General features: G+C 39.7%; 2 protein-coding genes and 1 long non-coding RNA gene across 13 annotated transcripts in view; 1 reads left to right on the forward strand and 2 right to left on the reverse strand.

Annotated features, from left to right (window-relative positions):
- Positions 1-361: 361 nt before the first annotated feature.
- HCCS (holocytochrome c synthase) lies at positions 362-10,612 on the reverse strand. Of its 3 annotated transcripts, none has more exons than XM_081914307.1 (7): positions 10,507-10,612; positions 8,016-8,158; positions 6,120-6,262; positions 4,603-4,751; positions 3,339-3,458; positions 2,569-2,655; positions 362-2,358 (listed from the first exon to the last, which is right to left on the reverse strand). In XM_081914307.1, exons 2-7 carry the CDS (start codon positions 8,119-8,121, stop codon positions 2,160-2,162), a joined length of 804 nt encoding a protein of 267 aa, XP_081770433.1. In that variant the 5' UTR covers positions 8,122-8,158; positions 10,507-10,612; the 3' UTR covers positions 362-2,159. The 3 variants fall into 3 exon arrangements, with proteins under 3 accessions (XP_081770433.1, XP_081770434.1, XP_081770435.1); XM_081914308.1 differs by having other exon boundaries at positions 2,569-2,651; positions 3,335-3,458; XM_081914309.1 differs by lacking the exon at positions 10,507-10,612 and adding an exon at positions 10,085-10,109.
- On the forward strand, positions 10,588-23,123 carry LOC309371542. 5 transcript variants are annotated; one of them, XR_014169169.1, is made up of 4 exons: positions 10,588-10,658; positions 11,337-11,426; positions 12,821-21,147; positions 21,947-23,123. It is a non-coding gene; the product is annotated as an uncharacterized lncRNA (long non-coding RNA). The 5 variants fall into 5 exon arrangements; XR_014169170.1 differs by lacking the exon at positions 10,588-10,658 and adding an exon at positions 11,875-11,947 and having other exon boundaries at positions 10,782-11,426; XR_014169171.1 differs by lacking the exon at positions 10,588-10,658 and adding an exon at positions 11,878-11,947 and having other exon boundaries at positions 10,782-11,426.
- The window catches only part of LOC309371525 (TLC domain-containing protein 4-B-like), a 30,812-nt gene continuing 27,818 nt past the window's right edge, over positions 21,152-24,145 (reverse strand). For all 5 annotated transcript variants that reach the window (XM_081914313.1, XM_081914310.1, XM_081914314.1 and 2 more), the window contains exon 7: positions 21,152-21,570. In XM_081914313.1, the coding sequence (XP_081770439.1) occupies positions 21,255-21,570 (316 nt within the window). In that variant the 3' untranslated portion in view covers positions 21,152-21,254. The remainder of the gene's footprint in view (positions 21,571-24,145) is intronic.

Raw genomic sequence — 24,145 nt, forward strand, 5'->3', positions numbered from 1 at the left:
AATATATTTCATACTGGAACCCATATATAGGTTTTTGTCCTCGAAGGCATCCATGCCTGCCATACAGATGATGGAGGAAGCCACATAACCTTGAGAGCAGTTTGGTTTTGTACCCTGGCAATCCTGGAGGGGACTTTTCAGGTTGCACAAAATCTCCCCAACCCAGCAAGAGCAATGTGCAATTAAAGCAGGCTTCTGCACAGATGTATCATGCTTTGTTCCAGCCTTACTGACTTAGTCAAAAAGCCCACAGGCATGGAAACATTTAAGGAACTCCAAGGCTTTGAATGCTTTGTGCATTGCTAAGGTATCACCAAATCACTGAAGTGTTTACCCCAAGAAAATAAAATCAGACAAGCAATAAAGTAAAAAATAGTTTATTAAAACCAAAGACACACCTATGAAGCAGTTGACATGTAACTGAATTCATCTATATACAACGAAGATAAATGTACACACACCAGAACTATGGATAATTGGACAGCAAGTGCATCTTGTAGACATGCCAATATTCCTTGAATAGCATCAATTAAGATGCAACATTCAGCATGTCAAGAGGTAGAATTATTGCATCTACATATCTATATAGATACTCCTTGCTGTTTTATACCTACCCTGTATGCTTTTTCAAACACAATTCCAAGATGATTTAATTTAGCAAATCAATTCTGAATAATGTTGAGTATATAGATCCTTCAACAAAAACATTATTTGATATCCTAATAATCAATGTGTGTGTGTGTGTTGTGGTTTTATATCTTGATTTTATTCTGTGAACCACCCTGAGACCCCCCATGTATAGGGCGGTATATAAATTCAATTAATAATAATAATAATAATAATAATATTCTATCATGGTTTTCTCCCTAGCAGCATCCCCCCCAAATTCCTCTTTGTTATTATTATTATATCTTTATTTTTTGTGCGAATAATTCCTTCTTTATTCAAAGGCTCTTGAAGAATATTCTTGCAAGGGATGTGTACAACAGCCTTGCAAACAATTATACAAGAGTGAATCACCCAACTCTGTCTTCACTCACCTTGCTTGTCCTTGTGCTCTGTCCTTTTAAAGCCAAAAGGAGGGGAGGTGAGAAGGACAAACTGAGTGTGCAATCCTCATAACTTTTATTGTGTTTTCCTAGATACAACCAGCAGCGCTGGTATAGAATGGTTATCAACTCAACTGCACCTACGATTGGTCAAGTGACTTGTCTGCAGCCATCTGAACAGGGAAATGGTACACTCAGGTTTTAACTTGAGAGCAGTTGTTACATTTCCAACACAAGCTGAAAGACTTATTTATGTGTAAGTTTGGATTTAGTGGCAAATGCTGTCATCTCTGGAAAGCAATATTTTTGCCTACATTCATCAAACTAAATGAAATGTTTTAAAGGCGGTTCCATTAACAATACATTTTTGCACTGCATAACTAACTTTGGCATTGATATGTTTTAAGACACCTTTCTTCTTAAAAGGGTAAATACAGAACCACACTCCGACGTAAGTGCATTTTTTTTTCAGAAGAGCAACTTAATTAGCCAAGCGCCACCTTAATTTCAGCTTAATATAAAAGGCAGGATATGAATGCTGTTGATTCAGATGACTTCTGATTGTTTTTAAACTGAGTCAGTTACACATATGGTTGTGCATGAATCATGGTTACCTTGAGAGCGTATACACTCAGTATAATATAAAATCTATGGACATTTTAGTATGTAAGTCACTCAAAAAGGATTTTGTGGATTTTAAAAGACTAAATGTCATTTTATTTTTTACAGCAAAAGATATAATTTCAAAACAGTTTATGTACTCATCTTTCAGGTTTTATGTTATCGCTGTTAAAAGGTTGTAATTGCTCGTCCACTAAGATTACAGCTTCTCCCATTTCAGAGCACTAATATAATACATTCACTAGTTGAGTACCTTCCATATTCCTTATTGAGCATGTTTCCATAGAGTTTTTCTGAAAGGTCAACACTGTTGGACAACTCACACACTGTATTATTTAATGAGAGGCTTGTTTAAATAAATGTAATTTGTCCTCCAATGGAAAGTAGAATGCTGTTGACTTAAGTCACCATAAACTTTTATTAAAGTCCAAAGTTAGGGCAGCACCACTTTGCCCAAATAGTGTAACTGTTCATACCGTGCAAATTTAGTTATGAAGTCCAACGCCACCAAGCCACTTTCATCCTGTCCCATACTGCAGTTAGGGAATCAAAAGCCGGACGGACATCCAAAATGGTGAACTGATAGTTCTTATCTACTTCTCCTCCATCATAATAGTCAATTACATATCGAACTTCCTTTCCACAGCGATCAACAATCCAATCGTGTCTATCAAAAGGTAGTTCATAGCTAGAAAGAAATAAAAGTTTTAATGTTGTTGAATTTTAAAAAGTAGTCCAACTGTATATCAATCATTACATATGTCACATGTTGCAAACATGTTAAGGTATCTTAACAAAGACCCGCCTCGTTCAAGTCCCATTCTGTTAAACACAAAGATTCCAAATTTTAAGACTTTTTGTTTTTAAAATAGAAAGCAATCTGCTCTATACGGCTTACCCCATCCAAGACCTTATTCTGGCTCTTGGCGAGTACTCCTTCGCTTTACCACCAAACCGAATAAGTGCTGGTCCACATGGACACTCCCTAAAGGCAATTTTAGAAACACATAATCAGCAATCAAGGCTAAACAATTGCAGTCAAAAGGACTAAGAAGTATTTGTTTGTGACTTAAATTTGTCCACCATACAACTATACATTTCTTAACTTCAATTTCACAACAGCAAAATGAAATTATAAAATGACATTTATTCTGTGGAGATCACACCTTCCTGTGTCAAAGGCAGCAGATTCCCCCCCTTTTTTTTTTACTTCTCATTCATACACACACACACACACACCTCTCTCTCCCTTTAATTGTATACAGCTTCAGAGAAGCAATTTTTGTCAGGGCTGTGGCAGGCTTTGCATGGCTACTATTTATGTAACAAAAAAATTGTCATGTTAATTGAACTCACAAAACTACCTCATCTAGTGTGACCTTTAGATGCTAACTGCAGAACCCCAAAGCATCTTTCAACAGTCTCTGTGAGTTATTTGACCTCTATGGTTCAGAAAGTTAAAAAGGATAAAATTAGTTCTGAAAGTAAAAAAAAGCCTAATCATGTTAATGAAAGACCTGCACCAACTTCTCAATTCCATATATATTTCCTTTCAACATGAAAATGCACAAAACCTAGAATTACTATGAGAAAACAAAAACTCACCTGTATATCTTTTATTACAAGATACCGTATCAAACTGTGAATATAAATTGTTGCTGTACTTGCCTTGCATGAAGTGCTTCCCATTTTAAAATTTCCTTCCACGCCTGTTCATTATTCTGATTATGAATCTTGATTATATTATTCATATCTTCAGGTTTTATGTCATCATCTTTCCATCTCCATCTACAGAAAGCAATATTGAAAAATGAGGAATCAGAGGGGAACTGTGGAGTTCCAAGTCTTTATTTTACTGGGCGAGGGGGAACTACTTGACTGAAATCAAGTTCCCTATCTCTCTGCCCTTCCTCCACTGAACAAAGAAATAACTAAGTAGAGGTGCTATTTACCAGGCTGGCACAAAACTCAAATATGCCAACAGCACTAAGTTTCAGTAATATACTACTTGCCTATTTTTTGCTGTGATGGTAAATCTTTGTAGGCTTCTTCATTTTTCAGCTAAACTCGGTGTTTGCATAACAGACCGTGGGCCTTTTCTTCAAAGCACAGTCAAAAAGCGTAAGTTTAATGGGTTGGTTCCATCAGCTCCTTCTGTTTGCAGACTCTAATCCAGAGGAACCTCCTGCTCTGCTAAATGGACATCATCCCCACAGGCAGAAGGTGTGATTTCCCCTACAGCCCCAACTCACACTGCTCCCAAGGGTACCCAAAACCCTCCAGATTTTCAGGGGGCTGAAAGATGCATGCTATACCACCTGCACATTTTAGTCTTTTACCATAGTTGCCTAACTTCTAAAAATCTTGAAGACATTTTTGCTCAATCACGCAACTGCCAGTAGTTTAGAAAGTCTGCATTATAGTCATGTCTAGAATCAAATGCTCATACACTATGGTTAAAAAAAGGAAAGTTGAGAGCTTAAGCATAGCTTCCAGGCAGACTGATTGACGGCATAATCCTATGTATATTTACTCAGACTTATGTCCCTGTGTTCAACAGGGTTACTCACAGATAAGTGTACACAGGACTTTGTAAACTTAACTAGGCCCTGTTCACACCTGTATGTTAATATTTAATGATAGCAACATCAAGTGGTTACTCAAATAAATAAATGAGCCAGCACAGGCACAGCCTCAAATATATTTCAGGGGGTGGGTGGTGAATAAAATGAAGAGAGCAATGGGAGAGGCAATGGATGAACACCTGGATGTTTATAAATCCACCTTAAATCCCAGGTGTGCTGAGACAGGTTACAGTTAATCTGAGAGGATGAGAAGCACGAGCAGGGTGATTTCAGTGCACTTTTTGTTGTACCTGCATCCTCAGGCTAGTCAGCAAACTGATGCTGTACTTAATTTATAATTCACTTACCCTTTTCTAAGCATTGCATTCCAAAACATCTGCTCTGAGGGATAAACCCATTTTTGTTCAGAAGACGCTCTAGGAATAGTAGACTCTTCTCTCACTGTAGACAATGGAAATGGTTGATCGGGGGCTGGTAGCTGATTAGGTGCTGGCATCTAAATAAGAAGGAGCAGGAAATAAGAACAGTGGATATTCTGCGGGTAAAGAACCATATCTTCAGTGATAACTTCCCTCACTCCAGGTATGCTTCTCACCTACTCTACTTAAGGCATCCTTTAACAAGAGCAAGTTTCATTTAGTCAAACATTTCAAAGAAGAGCGTTTTGTCCAGAGTACTCTGAATGACCCAACACATTGGTTACTTGCTGTTCAACTCAGGAGTTACTTAACATTTGAAAGCAAGAATTCTGAACTGTTAAAAAACAGACTTTATGGGAAAGATTCAGTAAAGCAGCCCTGACAGCAGAAGCCCTGTGCAAGGACTTCCACTTGCACAACAGGCTTCCTTCCTCTTCCCAACCTGCTATCCAAAAAGGAGAGAAGGGGAAGGGGCAGGTTGTTCTGTCTGGAACAGTTGCCCAGACAGAGCAATTGGTAGAGAGGATTGTTGAATTCCACCCTATACATTTATTTATAAATTGTTTTATTCATGCTTTATACTTCTGAGGTTGGCTTTTCACACTACCTTCTTTTTTGAGCCTTAGGATGCAGAGATTCAAAGGCTCTGAAACCAGGAGGGTGGATGCCCTTTACTAATTAAAAAAAAATCTTTTAAACATTTCTATACCACCCTGCATTCAATTCGTATGTTTCAAGTTAAAAAGGAACTAAGTTAATGCAAGTAAGTAAACTGAGCAGATGATTAGCATTTTAAAAACAACTCATCAAATCTCCAAGGATATTGACAGACATGTCCCTGGTAGGAAAGGAAAGGGTGTCCAAAGGGGAACGATAACAGAGATGATATTAGTTTTAATAAATATTACTGGATGAAGAACAAAGGAAGGCAGGATCTGAAAGGCTGAAGCTTTCACTTTCTACAGGTGTTAGTCAAGATTACTATATTTACAGTCAGAATGGCCTTAAATTAATACAGAGACAATACTATGCCTGTCACAAATGTTCTAACTTGCTTGCAAAAATGATAAACTGAACAGAAGTAACGCTATCAGCCTGACAATTTCATAAACAGCAGATATAGAGAAAATTATATTTTGATGGCTACTGTCTATTGTTGAGAGCAGCCAAATGCAATACTGCAATATTAAAAAGCAATATTCAGGGTGACTGCCTTTTCAATCTGAAGACAGGGTGATACTCTGCACTACAGGATAAACAGCTCAAAGTAATCTCAGTTCAGTTACGTTAACAGATGTCTCCAACATGAAATACCAAGTTTTTAGGCATTACTCTTAAAAGTTGCAGCAGAAACATATTAGAATTCTTGTTGGCCTCGTAATAATGTTAAAATATCACTTTTATATTTGATAGCAGCAAAGTAGGAAAAAGACTTTTGAGGCTACCATATTGCTAGGATCAATCTTCTCATGTGTTTGAGATTTCACAGGGCACTCCACATATTCGTATGCTCTTTCTTGATGCGCAGGAACAGGATAGCTCTGGTTCTCACTAAGACTGCCAGCTGACTGCATATTCATTGGACAACCTGAAACAAAACAAACCATAATTTTGTGCAGCAGAATATGAATTTAACGGCAAATGATCTAGTTCACTGTGCCCTTAATTTGAACTTTATTCATGCTTCTATTTATACAGTTTGATATAGTGTGAATGGAAATGTATTTTGTAAGTCAGTATTTATACTGCAGCACAATATACCCTGAGGCACAGAGACAGGTGAATGAAACAAGCATGTCTCTCTGCACAGCTTTGCCTGGCTATGCCAGGCTTCACTGGCAGGAAGGCTGTTCTGCTAGAGGTCCCAACCTACTAAAAGCATGAATAGGTGGAAGTTGCCACTGGCAGCAGCCAATGTAAAGTCCTGTAACAGGGTGTTCCAGAGCTAGGGAACCCATGGAAGACAATCTTACTCGGCTACGAGTGATCGCCAAAGAAGGAGGAGGATCAAAATAGATCCTAAGCCAGTTCAACAAGCCGTAAGATCCAGCCCTCGTTTCTGCACATCCCCTGCCACTGATATACCGAAACAACCTCCTTTTCCTATCAAGCACAAGTGGTAGGATTGTGTTGGTTGTTTAACTATTCTGTTAAGCCCTGCTGAAGCCCAGCCAGAGTTAGGATTGGGACCTTGGTTCACATTTTGATTTATGAAAATAAATGTCCTGTATTTCTCTTCTGTAGCTGCAATGGAAAAGTCATTCATGAAGATTGTTTTTTCTCATTAGATTACTAGCTAGGGTTCCATTTAGAATTCATATAACTTCTGTTTTACAACAGCTGCACTAGTTGCCAGGCGACATGTTTAATGTCCTAATGATTGGACCCAAAATATCTGAAGGATCATCTCCATCACTATTCTTGGGTGTTAGGAGTGGGCTCTCTTGGTATTGCCTCACCCTCAGAATTGTGAGGAATGGCAGTCCAAGAGAGAGCTTTCTTCCCTAAATTGTGGAAATCCCTCCCCACAAAGTGTGTCTAGCATCTTCATTATGAAGCTTTCATCAGAAACAGTATTGCATGTTTTATAATTGCATATTGTAATGCTGTAAACTTAAGATGAAGAGGTGGGTAGGGAACCTTATAAATAAATAAGTTATCATAATGAGAAGATCGAATAAGAATTCTAATGTTGGCTAATAAGAATGTCTAGCCTGAATTCAGAAGCTTCTTAATGAGGAAAAAAAAATCCCAACGGAAAAAACCTCTCTTGCTTTAACATCCACACATTTAGGGCTTAAAGAACCAGCCATATTAGCTCTGGGTCCACAAATACTGCCTGGCCTTGGAAGCCAAGCCAAACGGTTGATTGCCGCGACCCCGTTTCCCTTTGTCGCAAACCTCATACAAGGGAAGAGATACCCCACTGCTTCCCTTTCCAGCTCCAAGCTTGTTGGTTTGGTCCTACATTTCTAGCATGGTCCAGACACCTTGATTCCAAAGACACTACCCTTGTCCAACCCACCTTTTCTTACTCAAGCTGAAAAGACTGGCAGAGCCTTGCTCATTTGGCCTGGTATAGCCGAGGCATTTCAGCCACCTCAGAGGCTAAACAATCACCACCCTTCACTCTAATAACCTTTGTGTAGGAGAAGGGGAGAACTACATAGAAACTTTGCAAACTTCACCCACCTCTGTAGCAGCAAGGCTGCTGGGAGTTCTCATATTTACCAGGCCAACAAAAATGTGGAAACCTATTCTTATTGTTAAATAAGCCTCTTTGAAGCAATTTTAGAATCATTTTTCACATGCTTAGGTTGTTTAGTTGAGTGAGCAATTACCTTCCATGTTCTTCTGGTGCATTGGACATTGTGAAGGCACAGCCTGAGGCTGTTCTGATACATTTGCTTGGAGTGCAATTGATGGAGAAGATGCAGATGAACCCATGACAACCTCGTCCTTAAAACCAGATTTGACAGGGCATCTGAAATGCAAAGTCAAGCATATTAATACAGTGTATTATTTACTAGAAAAATGAAGAAACAAAACCAGAAAGGTGACTTTCTAAGAACAATAATTTCAGAGACTGAAAGTGCATAGTTATGGTCAGGTATGAAGAATGGCCATAACGGATATTAAATACTGGAGGGAAGACTCAGGACAGTGGCCCCAAGTGAGAGAAGGCTCAGAATAGGACAGAGACCCTGAGTGACTTCCAGGCAGCAGCTCTGAACAAGGGAAGGTGCATTGGGCAGCAGCCTTGGCAGCACACATAAGTCTCTCTCTCTCCTCCTCACCACATGCCCCCCTATTAAAGTGGGGTGCTCCCCATTTTAAGTGATTTCAGTTATGCACATGGGGGGCTGGAACATAACCCCTGTGTAAGTGCGGGGATAGCGGGACACGGGTGGTGCTCTGGGTTAAACCACAGAGCCTAGGACCTGCCGATTGAAAGGTCGCGGTTCGAATCGCCGCGGCGGGGTGAGCTCCCGTTGTTCGGTCTCAGCTCCTGCCTACCTAGCAGCTCGAAAGCACGTCAAAGTGCAAGTATATAAATAGGGACCGCTTTCTAACGGGAAGGTAAACGGCTCGCCAGATGCAGCTTAGTCACGCTGGCCACGTGACCCGGAAGTGTCTTCGGACAGCGCCGGCTCCCGGCCTGAGTGAGATGAGCGCGCAACCCTAGAGTCGGTCACGACTGGCCCTGATGGGCAGGGATACCTTTAAGTGCGGGGATGCTTGTAAATATAAACCAGGAACCATCAGCTGCACTTCCACCTACTTTCCACACCCATCTTTGAAATTTACAGGGGGTGAAATGTCTCAGGTACTTCGAGTCTTACTAATATTCCTACACAGAGGCAGAGGGGGGGCTTCACCAAAGGATTCAATGGCAAGACACTCTCAAGAGCATTTCATGCAGTGACTGCATAACTAGATTTTCCACATGAGACAGGAATTTGGTAACATGCACACCTGTCCATGTCCAAGCGCTTTCAGGCAGTCACTGATTGAGCCTCAGTCTGTCCCCACCTGCCTGCCTTCTTACAACCAGTCTTATGGGTGACAGTGGCTGTCAGCTTCCTCCGCCTTAGTCTGTGTTGCCCTTGAACTTATCAAGGAGGATGGGAACAAAACTAGAACTGTTTGGTTCCACTTGTCATTGGCTCTAGCTCCACTTACCGTTGTTCTCCCTGCCATTCAAGCTTCCATCTCCTGTGGGCGCTAGCCACCCCACAGACCTGAAGGCCTCAAAAAGGAGGGGAGAAACAGGACACCTCTTAGGGGATTTCTTTTTCTCACTCTAAATAGAGAACAGGAGGTGAAAAAGTAACAAGGTTCTTTGTCCAGTCCAGCACATGGCAGTTTAAAAGGTCAAAACCAGAATACAACTACTGCATACCTGGGATACCTGAGTCAGTGGAGCATGAGACTGAATCTCAGGGCCATGGGTTCGAGCCCCACGTTGGGCAAAAGATCCCTGAACTGCAGGGGGTTGGACTAGATGGCCCTCGTGGTCCCTTCCGACTCTACAATTGTGTGATTCTGTGACTTTTTTCTATCCTGCTGCTTCCAAGATGAGGTAGCCCGACAGCATTTGGAGATGCCATGTGAAGGCTGGCAAAGGATCAATGATTTAGCTAATTTTAGTACAGTGGTACCTCAGGTTAAGTACTTAATTCGTTCTGTTCTTAAACTGAAACTGTTCTTAACCTGAAGCACCACTTTAGCTAATGGGGCCTCCTGCTACCGCTGCACCACGGCTGCACGATTTCTGTTCTCATCCTGAAGCAAAGTTCTTAACCCAAGGTACTATTTCTGGGTTAGCTGAGTCTGTAACCTGAAGCGTATGTAACCCGAGGTACCACTGTATTTTATTAGGAAAGGAGGGAAAGCGCAGAATGATAACCTGGATTTCCGGCTTTTAGGAGGATCTGCTCAGGGTCACCTTGCAGGGGTCCTTGACGGTTATAAGACCAATGCAATGCATTAGGGGGAGCTGTATACGCAGGGACATGGGGTAGCACACACATCAGCAGCCACATCCGAGCCTTCACACAATAACACGGGCAGACCAGGGCGGCCTGAGAAGGCCGGGGCCATGAGATGGGGAGCTGGACTTATGCAAGGTGGGGGGTGTCTCCTTGGTCACCAAAACCAGCTCATGCGTTCAGTGGGGAAAGCCTGAAGGGCGCTTCTCCCTCAGAGGGAAGGCCTCGCCGCCCACAACGCGCAGCGGAGCCCGGATGCCTGTCACGCAAGGCGCGTGACACGCCACTACACACCCACCCGAATTTCACCGGTGGCGAGGGGAGGACAACTGCCACTTACCCGTTTCCTCGACCTCCTCGGGAGCCCCAGTCACGAGATGCGACCCACGTCTCGCGAGAGCCGACGCTGCGAGATCAGGGCGGAGCTCAAAGGGCCAACGGGACTGAACTAAGAAGCGGGTGGGGAGAATGGTTTGTGCGCGCGTGCGGGAGGTGAGGAGGGGTGGGGAAGGGGGCGGGGCCTGGAGCGCAGCGCTCCGCGAATTCAAAAGGCGAGGGCGCGAGGGTGGGGGGAGTGCGAGAGACGTTAGGTTCCTCGTTTCCACGGTAACCGCAGAGGCCGCTTCTCTCCCGTCTGGAGCTCCGGGCGTGAGGAGAACAGTTTCTCTTCCCGCCTTCAGTCTTCGTTTTGAAAGGGGGGAAAGTATAAATAATAGCACAGAGCATGCTAAGAGTGCCTTTCCTTCTCCATGGAGTAACTATAAACCTCACAGCTTAGCCAATGGCGCTTAGCTTCCCATGTCAAAGAGGGTTCAAGGCGAGTAAGCTCGATCATTGTCCCTTTTCACGTGAGGAAATCAAGGCATGGTGGTGACCAGGGGGCAGAAGGTGCTTTATCGTGTCAGTCATTTAATCCATAGGGTCCTCTTCATTTACTAGTCGATGCTGACTGGATAACCACGCCGTCCCCTATTTATACTGGATCACAGGCACACACATCTTGGATTTATTGGATCCCCACATGCGAACCCCCACCCCTTTCTTCAGATTTCCCCAGACGTGGCTGAAATCTAAACAGCAGCTCGTCCCTGGTGGAACAAATTGCGCCTTAGCTCTGCTGAATCCTAAGAAATGCAAAACCGAAAAGAGTGGCTATTTTATTTGTTCCAGTGTGACACCTGTTGGTGCTGAAGTGGCCAGGATTTGAAAACTTTCGACCACAGCGTTCCCCGTGATGGCCAAGGACAGAACAGAGAGTAGGTGAGGTCACCCTTCTCCCTCTAAAACCTCCTTTCTTCCTTTTGCTCTCTTTCTGTTGCCACCCCCTTTCTTTCTCCCTCCCTGCCCAGCGGAAGGCAGGAAGGACAGATCCTCCTTGCAACAACAGGTCGTTTGCAGGTGCCCGCAGGTTGCCCACCTGTGAAGTTTTTCCACCAGTAATGGAAAGGCTGTGAAATTCTAAAGCAGGCTTCTTCAACCTCGGCCCTCTAGAATCTTTTTGAGACTACAATTCCCATCATCCCTGACCACTGGTCCTGCTAGCTAGGGATCATGGGAGTTGTAGGCCAAAAAACATCTTGGCGGGCCGAGGTTGAGGAAGCCTGTCCTAAAGTATGCAAAACCTTGCACCAAATTAATTAACTTTTTTAAAAAAGGAAATAACTGAACAGGCAAAAATACATATTGATCTCAGATATTATTCCGCTAGCAGTTCAGCATCAGTGCTGTGGACAGATCAATTAAAATTATGATCCATTCTGGAAGAACCACCATTCTGGTAGGTAAAGAAAAACACCACCTCAGTCCTTTAATCGGAACTTAGCTTTACAAGTGGCACTGAATGAACTGGGGAACAGATAGGGTACCCAACACATTTTTACAACTGTTAAAATGAAAAATGAAACTATCTGACAACCCTGAAAAATTCAGCTACTTACCGATAATTCAGAGTATTACTAGCATTTTATTTATTATTGTGTGTGTGTCCTTTATACATTGTAAAATAGTGCTCTGTTAGTTTGCAGCAGCAACAAGTTTAATACTATGGCAGGTAATAAAACTGCCATTAGCTTGTGTAGACTGCAGTGAATTTCATTAAGCGCACAGAAATTAGTCTGTATATGTATAATCAATAATATTGTTTACAAAAGCACTTACAATGTTGCTTTCTACAGTAAAGCAATATTTAATTGTATCACATCTCTTATTGCTTTGGCACGTTAAGTTCTCAGATTCACAAAACAATTAAGCTTTATAGTCCAGTACGTAGCTTTAAACATCTGTAGAAATCGTTTATCCATTTCTCCTAATGTTTCTAACAATTGGAGACTATGAAAAAGAATTATCAGTTTATTCAGTGCTGCTATACAGATCTAAATTCTAGAATAGCAAGTGAGAACAGAAAAAGAATGAACTAAGTGGCTCATAGAAAAACAAATGCCAGTAGTTACAGTCATATTATTGTATTGCTTTATTATGTCCACATGGAACGATAATGCTGCTATTAAAAATGTTCAAATGAGTAGACAAAATGACAAGATTGCCTACTGCTACTAACTTTGCAAGTAGAAGCAGCTGCAGAGGGAATAATGGCTCTGCCTACTGAATTACATACATCCTCAGTTCATGCAAGGTATGTTAATGATACTCAACAGGCTTGACTAGCATCCCACATGAACAATGTATGTGGCTCAAACATTCCCAGGAACTGATTGCAAGAGGCACAGGAGTTGTGTGGAAGTCACACAACAATTCATCAACAAACAAGTAAATGTGGAAGAAGGTTCTGCAAACATTTGAAATCCACAGATGTAGAATAATGGAGTGGCATAACAACCAGAAATGATATAAAAATTATGAACACTGCACACTGAGGGAACAACCACTTAGGTCAGGCCTGCACAAGGTGTCCTGCCTTCTGAAGTCAGCAGATACAACTTTCTTAGTTGTAAAATTAGTTCCTAAAGGACACTTGGATGACTCTGCTTCATTTTTTGCAAGCACTTTTAATGAATAAAGTTTTAACCTGGATTTCTGATTATAACTTCAATGCCCTTACTGAAGTTCTCTGCTTTCAGTGTTGCTGCTTTGTTGTAATTATTTTAGTTCCGTGAATGGATTTAAATTGGCTGTTGCTGTTATATTCTTTATTGTTAGATGCAATGGAAACCATCCTGAAAAGCAGGATAAAAATGCTTCACATACAATAATATATATATATATTTATAGGCCCGTCTTAATAGATGGGAGGAAACAACTGTTGAGTATTCAGTGTATTCTGACTTTGAACTCAAAATGGCACACACACAAAATCAAACTGGCAGACGTATTAAGACAAAAAAGTACCATACATGTGCAATTCTAAGGTTGTGGACACTATGGGTGTAACATCACATTAAAAAACAAGCAAACCTCAAAACAACTTGTTTGATATTAAAGATCTTCTTTCCAGAGCCTTTGGACACACATCCCAGACCTCTCATTTTTCACAAAATCAGCACGAAGAAAGGATATCTGATGACACACTTAATCACTGCTATAAGGAAAAAGGTCTCACACAGTATAGTGAGGTTTCACAGGAGAGGAATGGAACAGAAATCATTTTCACTTTTCAGAAATCTTCTCATTATCACTATACAGCAAACCCAACCACTTTAGTGCTATAGCACAGCAGAAAAACATTCCAGGAGAAATATACAGAAAATGACCTTTCACCCTTTCCTCACCCCTCAACCCCCCCCCCCCATGTTCCAAGCAGCACTACAAGATTCCTGTTCCAGATTTGTTGGAGGGGCATTGATACACAGCAACTCTTGTTGTGGGTCCACAATTATCATGTTTATGTAACCAAATGTATTATATTTGGTTGTAAGAGCATATCACAATATAGAAGATAACTTTTCACACTTCACTATAAAAAATCTACTTAGCTGGTCGCTATTACTTTTTTATAGTATCTTAATTCTGCCACACGAGGCAGCCATCTCATTCTACCTCACAATGTGTTAGGCTTGTATATACAATAATTTTAAAAATTGTCCGCTGAAGAAAATTCTGGCTACTCCTTTCCCACAGGAAACAAGCCTTTTTATAAAGTAGCCATATTCAGAAGCTGGCAATGAGTACCAAGTCATTCCTGTTCGTCATAACAGGAGTAGGCTGTTTTACTTAACATAGTACACACAATTTGAATGAAGAAATTCCAAGAAATACTGCATTCTCTTCCTTTATTCTTATTTACCAGTGCCTTGAATACACATGCAACTTATTGCTTAGACATTATTGCATATACCTCAAACATGAGCAGCCTACACAAATTTACACAAACAGCAAGGCTTTCAAATACCACTGAAGAGCAAACTCATTTCTACGCCTATCACAAGCAACATTTAAAAATATTCAAGCAAATGTTAAAGTTCACAAATTGTTTGACCACCCTATAAAGTCAATAGTGCTATCTCACTCTTTTGTGCCATTATCATTATGGGGCTATCAAATCAAGAATATTGCAGGCTTTCAATGTAGTGCAATAGGATTCATAGCCCATCATCTTTATTCCATCCCTGTAAAGGACTTTTCAGTGCTGCCTTTATCAAACATTGTGCTATGATTTAATAAGGCCCCATATCATAGATTCTATTGCACCCCTTTTCCAGCATGGATTTACAACTCAGCAATGCATCTCATTATACTTATTTCAGTAGTGTGATTGGAAAAAAATCTGTGAAAACTAATACAGAAATTTGGTTCTTGTATTTTTATAAAGCATTTAAATGAACTTAAAAATAATGTGACCTATTTATTTGAACCAGATTTCTGAACACTTTCCTTCAGAATTTGGGCACCAGTAGCAACTGCTTTTTAAAAAATATATTCTGCAGTACACACTACATTAACTATACATCTGCTTCAGTTTGTAGTAAATTTTTACAGATTGTATCAGATTGTGTCCCTTTGCTGCAAGAAGGCTCTTTGATCCAGAGGATGCTTCCAGGATCAGAAAAGGGGTGGGGAAATTTTCCCCATTTCCTCTTGGAGTTCCCTGCTGCAGTCCCTAAAGCTGAGCTACAGGAGAATGTCGTAATTTGCAAAAATCACCTCTCCTCCACCACTTTTTGTTCTCAAAGAAACTTTGCTGGATCAGACTGTTCCAAGACACAATTTGATACAACTCTTAAGATTTCATAACTGACAGACACAATCCCACAAACATGTTCCTGTCAGGAAGAGGGTCAAACTAGGTGAGATGTTGGAGTTCTATGGCTAGAACTTCAAAAATCTGTTTCTTAAAAAAATCAGCTGTGGCCGGGGGAGGGGGGGGCTGATCCAAAATAGACAGTGGTGGTGGTGGTGTTATAACCTGCTCTCATGGTATTTCCCTGCTGGAAATCACTGGCTCTGAACATATTTGCTGCAACTTAAAAATAAAGAACTTTCAGAAACATCACCCCATGTGTTTTTTTCCATATGCTGGGGCAAACAGTTGTGGGGCGTGTGTGAGATCATATTCAGCAGAAATTTGGACAGGCAAAACAGGTTAACTCCCCTGCCTTGCTCAATCCTGATCAGTGTTTCTGCTTCTGCCTTTTTGAAAAAAAGAAAATGTCAGGAATTAAAGTCATGGAGCTTTCATATTATGCCTAATTTGACCCACAGTTTGATTACTCAGAGATATGTTTAATAAAATGGAGGACCACAATATTAGGCAGTCAAAAGCATAGGTATACATTACATATATTCTCAGGTTCTGTATTTTGGAATTCACCAGCATAAGGGTCTACTTCATAATGCCAGTGTTACCCCAGGCATGATTTGTAGGCTATTACTGGATTAGTAGTATGAATATAAAATGATCTCTGTTTTCCCATCAGGCTCATTTGCCTTGCAGGGTTAAAGAAGATGGTGCTGCTAGCATACGTGATTTTAATTATAGTACAAAATAACAAAACTCACCTTCAACCAGGTATGAGAGAATATATTTATTATTCCATCTTGGGGTTTAAAATTGTTCAAGCAGGACATCAAAAGGGCATATTTTAAGTAAATATTTCAAAGGATTTTCAAAGCAGTTAGCAGCACAACCCTATATATGCCTGCTCAAAGGCAAGTCCCATTGATTTCAATGAAACTTATGCCAAAGTAAGTGAGTATAGGATTGCAGCCTAATTCACCAAGATCCAAACAATTTACTTTAGGATTTGCACACATGTATGAAGTTTCATTTTTCTTTTTTCAAAATGGCAAGCAAAATGTTCACAAATAACTTTTTAAAAACTCATCTGAGTTTTAAAAGCAGCAATGTGGCATGGGGTCCCCAGTCCCAGAAACAAATGCAAAGCCCCTACCCCACACATGTTCTTTGGATGTTTAATTAACTGGCCTTGATTAAAAGTTTCTGCTGTGTAGCAAAAAAATCTTCCCCTGCTTCTGTAACATTACCTTTCATTATTTCTGCATACTGAACTACTATTTTCATTACACGGTGCATTAACTCTCACAGTATCATTTCTCCAAATATTTTGGGGGACAGTATCAGAATGCATTAATAGTAAAGCTCAAAGGAATCTGTATTAGATAATAAAGGGCTTGAATCCAAAGCTTATTTAATAGGCGGACCCTCACATAAGAAGGTGCTGTGATCTTGGCTTCCTGCTAGTAATTCTTCTCTCAGAGCAGCTATAGGGTGTATAGGTGCCATTTTCTACTCATATGTCACCCAAGATAAATGGAGATGATAACCTTAAAAAAGAAATTGGGTTTAACTTCTAACCCATATTTTAAACAAGGAAATGATGACTTTAAAAACCAACAACCTTTAAGTTACAATACATTAGGCCACATCAATGTTTGAGTAAGTTACTTGCTAGACTTTAAAATGTGATTTATAAATGCTAGCATATTTTAAAAGAGGCAATAGGGTATTTTTCACCTTTACCCACAGCAGGGAAAGTCAGCTTTCTAAGCTTGAAAAGCTGTACCCCCACTCTCACCATCCATCAAGCAACACATACGGAGTTGCTGGAATATTCCTGGCTGTTATCTCAGAGGATAAAGGAATGTCCTAAGTACCCAGATGCAAGCCACCAGGCTTAGAGTAGATGGAAAAGTAATAAAGGAGGCACTTGCTTCCACTGAACCTGGCTTCACCATCCTCTTTTGTCCTCATGCCATCTTTCTCTCTTGCAGACATCAAATATATGTGCAGTCAGGAAAACCAACTTTCTCCATAAGAATTATCATAATGTTGGAGAAAAATAAATAATGTTGAAGGACAAATACAACTCAATAATCATTATTTGGCCCTGATATACGGTATTACTCCCCCCTCCCCCCCACTCCTTTTCTGAGAGTGTAAAAGTTTCCCAGCTGTACATGACAGTGTTGTAAAACACAATGAGTTGAATCCAGGTTAAGCGAGTTAAACTTCAGTCTCAAATCAGTAGCAACTGATTTCTTCTGGATCCAACCCATTTGATCCAAGATACATATTTTAACATTAGGAAAGGAAGATGGCATTATAGAGTGATCTACCGGTATATATAATAATGGATAATGACAGAAGCTGCTCAATGCCTCAGTTTTCCAACTCCTTCATACTAAGCATATAAGGAAACTTAAATCCAAACAAAGAAATAAGACTATACAATGATTGCATATCTGGATCAAAAAGCAGCTTAAAAGATTTAACTGTGATAAATAAGTAGTGAAATTAAGAGGACTCTCCAATTATGCATCTTGTACTTTCTGATAAGATACCACAATACCACATCTGCCCAGAAAAATCAAGTTATTTTAAATTCCAAAATATGTAAAGCACAACACAGCCAAAATATATTAAAGTGCAATTCTATGTATGTCTACTTAGAAGCAAGGGCCACTTAGTTCAGTGGAACCTACTGTATATGTAAATACAGGATTGCAACTTTAATGGAAAAGAAACTATGCATAAGCACAATTGTGATTCACTCTTACAGAGTAATTGCAAACAATACTGATAAAATATTTCCAGCCCAAAGCAAGTGTTCTTTGAAGTGATTTGCAACATATATAAATAGTGGTCTTCTGCAAGCACAATCTGCTACATGACACTGTTTGGGCAACTACTGAAATTCCTTCCCTTACCCCCAGAAAACTCTGAAGAAGTGTGCATGCACACGAAAGCTCATACCAATAACAAACTTAGTTGGTCTCTAAGGTGCTACTGGAAGGATTTTTTATTTATTTTGTTTTGACTACGGCAGACCAACACAGCTACCTATCTGTATCTGTAACTCAAAAAAATCAACAGCAAATTAGGGCTAGCCTACTCATTGGGCAAGAATAGATATATTTAAAAATCCTGAGTCTGGTTAAGGGACAGTGGTCAGCCAGCTGCCAAGTTGAAGGACATGGATCTTTGCAGTTCAGTAGGATCTTGCTACTTCCCTATAAGCAACTGTGCTTCAATTTGTAACTGGGTTATTTTCTCAATTCCAGAGAAATGTGGGATAAGGACATGAAGACGAGCACCGTCACTATTTCCAGGTGATTGTAGCACTGTGGAGATACCACTCTGCTATGGCTGCTGGGTGGGGGATGGAAAGCATACCAACCTGGCTTAAGAAGTTGCTGGGTCCAGCTTAATAGCTACATTTAAAATGAGTAAGTAGAGTATGTATGAAAAGCTTGTGGATAACACTTCATTGAACCAGCAATCTGAGGATAAGTTTGTCTACAAGCAAGAAGAGCTTTCAAAGCTACTTCCACTATTCTGCATAAGTGGATGATTTCTTTTAACACATAATATTGGATTGCTATTTCAAAAGTTTTTAATTAAGAAAGTTAAAATGTGTTCAATTTTGTTTCAGGGATAACCCAAATTAGCTAAGTAATGGTTAACAAATGTGTTAAAAGAAGGCAGTTTACAATCAAAAGAGGCAAATCAAATTAGAAGGATTAAACAGCACCCAATATTGTTACTGCTTGCACTTAACAGCTGTCTTTTCATAAAATATGAGTCTAAACTATAAAAAGAAGTTTGTTAGCAACTTTCTGTTTCTACCAGGAAAAATTGAATATATTTATGATTTGAATTTCTAGGCTTCTTATCCAGACACTCAAAAAAGCCTCCAGGAAAGAGAATGACACATGCATGAATATCACTTGATCTCTCATAATTTGGAGCCTAAGCTGAATATGTAAAGTGCCACCATGGACAAACATTACATCTGAGGTGACAGGAAATTTCTATCCCTCTTATTCACGGTGTCTACAATGATCTTTCACAAATGCAAGTCAACACTTAAGTTACAGTTATCAAGGGATGAACATGAGTATCTGAACAGGGCCTCTGTGTTTATATTAAATATACAAAATATTATAACACTAATATGAAGAACAGATCCAAACTGTCTTGATTGTCATGACACTTAAAATGCAATTTAAAAGACCTTTGAGAGCAGTCATTATAATCTTATGAATCCAACAACATTTAGCAAGCTATAAGGAGTTAGAAGCACTCTAAGAAAAGGGGGATTTGCATGTTGTAATAACTCACTTTTAAAAACCTATACTAACTAGTAACCACAGGCTATTATTTGTTATGTAAGACAAATAACCTTTTGCACCAGGCTTTGTTCACAAATAAATACTGGAAGAACTAACACTTTAGGGACCATGAAAGGGACAAACAAAGGGACAGGAAAACAGCTTGTTCTCTACAATACTCCTGCATATTTGCATCACAAACATGAAAATGAACACAACCTTATTAGCAAATTATGACACATGGTATTCATAACAATCAGACAAAGACCTGTCAACTGAATAGTTGATCAACACAAGAATATAATACACCATAAAAGTGGAGGCCACTATAGCAGAGAACATTTGTAAAATTAATGCAAACAAGTAGATTACCATTATCTGTTCTTGTGTTTCCTTTTTACATAGTGTTCATCAGCAACATGCTCTTGCAAATATGTTGAGAGCTAAGCCACTTGAAGAAAGAAGTTTCTATCATTAGAAAGAAACTATCAACCTCTCAGTTTTGTAGAGCTGCTCCGAAGTTGAAAATAATAAAATGCATTTACCGTATACATATTTTTAAATAGTAAACTTAGTAAAGCAATGTTTTTTTAACTTGCTTTAAAGAAAAAAGATAGCGATAAGAATGTCAGTGAAAATGAATGCATTAGCTACAATTTAAACTTTTCTTAACAAGCACAGTAGTTCTTGTGACAGATTCACATGTTCTAGACTCATTAGTTTTTTCCTGCTTCAGTGCTGTAGTTCACACCCCTTTTGTTATATGACACTACACTAAAAACATAGATAGGTTCTAATAGCCATGACAGATAAAGAACACTGGTGCAAGAATTTGCTTATGTCCATACTGTTTACCATGCAAGCATGTTCTAGAATTCTCATATATTTTAAAAAAACAAAAACCTTGGGGGGGGTGCAGTTTTCCTTTATGTACAGAAAGAATCAATATAAGTAATTGATTTAAAAGAAAAAGAACCCCTAAACTCTATGGTATGTGTTTATGTAAAACAGTTGTATAAATTAGAAAAGATCATGTGCATGCATACAAGGCAGCAGAAAACGTAGTAAAAGATTATAGATTCAAAGCAAAATTCTCGCAAAAATGTAAAAAAGTTGTCAAAAGATGAAACCTCAGTTATGAACACCATACATTAAGAAAGCAGAGAAACATGCCAGGAAAGTTGCCATATTAGCAGAATGTAAACCAAAGATCCTGACATTCACAGGCATTAAAAACACATTAGTCTAAGAAACCTGAGTGAGAATTCATAGGAACGTACTGCTAGAAAAGTTTGTTCCTTTACAGGTTTGTTTGTCTATTAAGTGCTTAGAACACACTACCAAGGTTGTATATGCAGCATGTTACTGTTTCCCATTTCATGTACTACAAGTCTTCAAATGAAGTGGCCCTGGGTGCCCAGGCAGTGTGCCAAGAGGAAGGCTACATTGAACAGAGGTAATACCTTTTTTCCCTTAACAGGAGTTTTTTATGGCAAAAGTGTGCATTGTTCTTTCGAAGAAACCAAAGTTCCCATTATAGATGGTTGTTGCATTAAAAATCTTCTAGTTATATTTGCCATTCTTATTAGCTTTTGCTTCTCCATGTCCAATAAGACAAATAACTTTGTAACATCCCTTTGTGATTTTGACCATCCACTTTAAGTTCATGATGTCCAAGATAATGCTGGAGATAAACCAGGCGCTTTGAGCTGCAAGTCCTAGTCTGTCGAAAGCTTCTGTTCCTACCTCAGCAGCAACCTTGGCATAATAAATTGGGATGACTATGATCCTCCCCAGGAAAAATGTTATTGTCATTAGTAGTCCATTGATGATGTTAGATTTTGATGCCTTGGAATACCCCAGTACTTCATAGAACCATCTGCAAGAGAAAAAATATTAACAGAAATTAAATCAAATTTTGTGAGTGCAACCTCTGAATACAGACTCAGATTTGGATATAAAGATTCCATCAGCTCTACAAGCATTCTGAATTTCTGACTTTTATCGTAGTTTCATTTCTCATCACTTTCATGCAGCTAGAAAGCTGCAAAGATATCTGTAAAGATATTCAGAATTGCTAATGTTATGAATGAACACACACACACACACACACACACACACCAAATTGTAACCAGATACAATGTTAGTGTACTTTGATATTTTTCCCCACAGTGCTGCATTTTGTGAAATACTGTGTTCCAGATCTAAGTGGTTCCTTCATTATTGCAACACAATGTCCTTTATCTTCCTGGCAGATCCAAATAAATGGAACCTTGGTACTGAAATGAAATCCATGAAAGCTCTAGAAGCAGAGTACAAAGAGTTCAGTACTACTCCATTTTGGCCTGCAAGAAAGGGCATGTGCTGGAAAAGTGAAAGTCACATCTTGCCAAATCCTAGACAATATCAAAGCTTTGCCTCTCCCTCTCCACATGTGAGCAGACAAAACATATTTAGGGCAGATGCTTATGTTACAGCAGTTAGCATTGTTACTATACTCCATGGGCTGATTTCCACATCACTCTGTTAAAGTAGGGTTATATTTCTCTGCCAATACCTCTCCCCAATCTAGTTTTCTTACAATGGTATACTTTTCCCTACACTATCCCATGCTCCCAAATAGTTTTTGCATTTTTCCTTAACGAGAGCTACATGACATGGGAGTACGAGAGATGCTACTCCACAGTGTACACAGAATCATAGAATTGTAGAGTTGGAAGGGACCACGAGGGTCATCTAGTCCAACCCCTTGCAATGCAGGAATCTTTGGCTCAACATGGGGCTTGAACCCACAACCCTGAAATTAAGAGTCTCATGCTCTACTTACTGAGCTATCCCACAGGGTTACATATTGGCCCAAACATGAAGCAGGATGGTACCAGGGTTACTGGCAGGCTCTTGATCATTGCCACAAGTTTATTTAAACAAAGCCTGACTTACAGATGGTCAGGGTGCGCAAAGTGCAAGTGGGAAAGACCTATGATTCTATTTTTTATGCAGATGAGCATGTCATTTGTTCAAACTTTCACACCAACCACGAAGGCTCCTGCAAAATGATCCAAAAGCTAGAACTACCAAATAGGAAGGAAGGAAGCTTGGATTTGGTTTGGCTGAGAAATATTCTCCAACACATTAATCAAATATGTTGCTTCCAATTTCAGAACAGTATCTGGTTAATACTGTACACACTAGCTTGACATGTCAGGCTTGTTAAACTTTTTGTTGACAATTTTAGAAGGATACTTGGGTTGTTTGCAAAGGTCACTGAGTTCAAAAGTTAAAAATATGACAGAGTAACATTACTTGACTACTTCATTTTTGTTAATGATACAAACATGTATATCTGAGCTAGTGTCAACAATTTACATTATTTACCATCTGGTTCTTCTCAAATTTAATAAATCTATATATGAATGCCGATGGGATAGCAAATGCTTCACTCTCTCTCGCCACCTTCTGCAAACATTTATCAAATAAAGTAGCAAGTTAGTTTTATTTTTAGAACACTGCTTCAAAAGAGGAATATGTCCTTTTTCACTGATAAGGCTTCACAATCTCCAAAGTCTCAGTATGAATCTCTCAGGCAGATAGGCATTTTGTATTCAGTACATTAGCAAGATCACAGCTGAACTTTCCTTTCAAGATCTTTTCGTACAAAAGGCTGTGCATTCGTTGACTGTTCTTGTACTTAAGTGGAAGTCCTGGAGGTTCTTTTATATTGATAAATATAGCAATTCCTCATTTCAAAGAAGCAACTGCCAACAGGGTGCAGTATTTATCCGGTTAGCTGTTGCATTAATTTTTAAGTTTAGCCTATAATAAGGCCCCCTTCTGACATTAAGTTCTCTGCATGGGAGCTTTCGCTTCTTCAAGCACTGTATTAGTTACAAAACGCCACCATCAGCACCACATGAGAAATGTCAGCTCCACAGCTTCTTCCCACACCAGTGTTGCCCCCACATCTGGGAGCAGCATGGGAAGTAGCCATGGTGATAGTTCATCAAGTACAGTTTGAGGATTCAGACATTACATTGTGGCATGGGAGTAACTGTCACATGATTCCTCCTTACAGTGCAATGGTAATGACAGAAGGGGCCCTCAATTGTCTGCAGAGAGCCTCAGCAGCCTTCTAATAGAAACGATTAAAATATTTGAGCCCATTATCTCTTAAGGACATGGCAGAGAAAGCCAGAAAAAATGTGTTGGAACAGTTCTAACATAGCAGAAAGGGGAAGCCTATTTGCCCTTCATTCCAGAGGATGTAAAGACACTGCACAGTTTGCTGTCTAAGCCACAGACTGTGGGAAGACAATGGCATCAGGGAATACTACAAGAACCAGATTTTAAAAGACTTAGAAACACAAGGGCTGCTGTACTGTACCTAAAAATACTCAGAGAAGCAAATGAGGGTGACGGTATGACTAATACAATATAATGAATTGGCACCCACAAAT

The sequence above is a fragment of the Podarcis melisellensis genome, assembly GCF_964234715.1.
Source record: "Podarcis melisellensis genome assembly, chromosome: 6".
Taxonomy (NCBI): Eukaryota; Metazoa; Chordata; class Lepidosauria; order Squamata; family Lacertidae; genus Podarcis; species Podarcis melisellensis.

Bases quoted from the DNA above. Each gene is read 5' to 3' on its own strand.
- HCCS (XM_081914307.1), bottom strand. From the start codon at position 8,121: ATGGGTTCATCTGCATCTTCTCCATCAATTGCACTCCAAGCAAATGTA. The intron at 4,752-6,119 runs GTAGCCTCAAAA...CTTCTTATTTAG, and splicing joins AGATTGATCCTAGCAATATG to ATGCCAGCACCTAATCAGCT. The intron at 2,359-2,568 runs GTAAGCCGTATA...ATTTCTTTCTAG, and splicing joins AGAATAAGGTCTTGGATGGG to CTATGAACTACCTTTTGATA.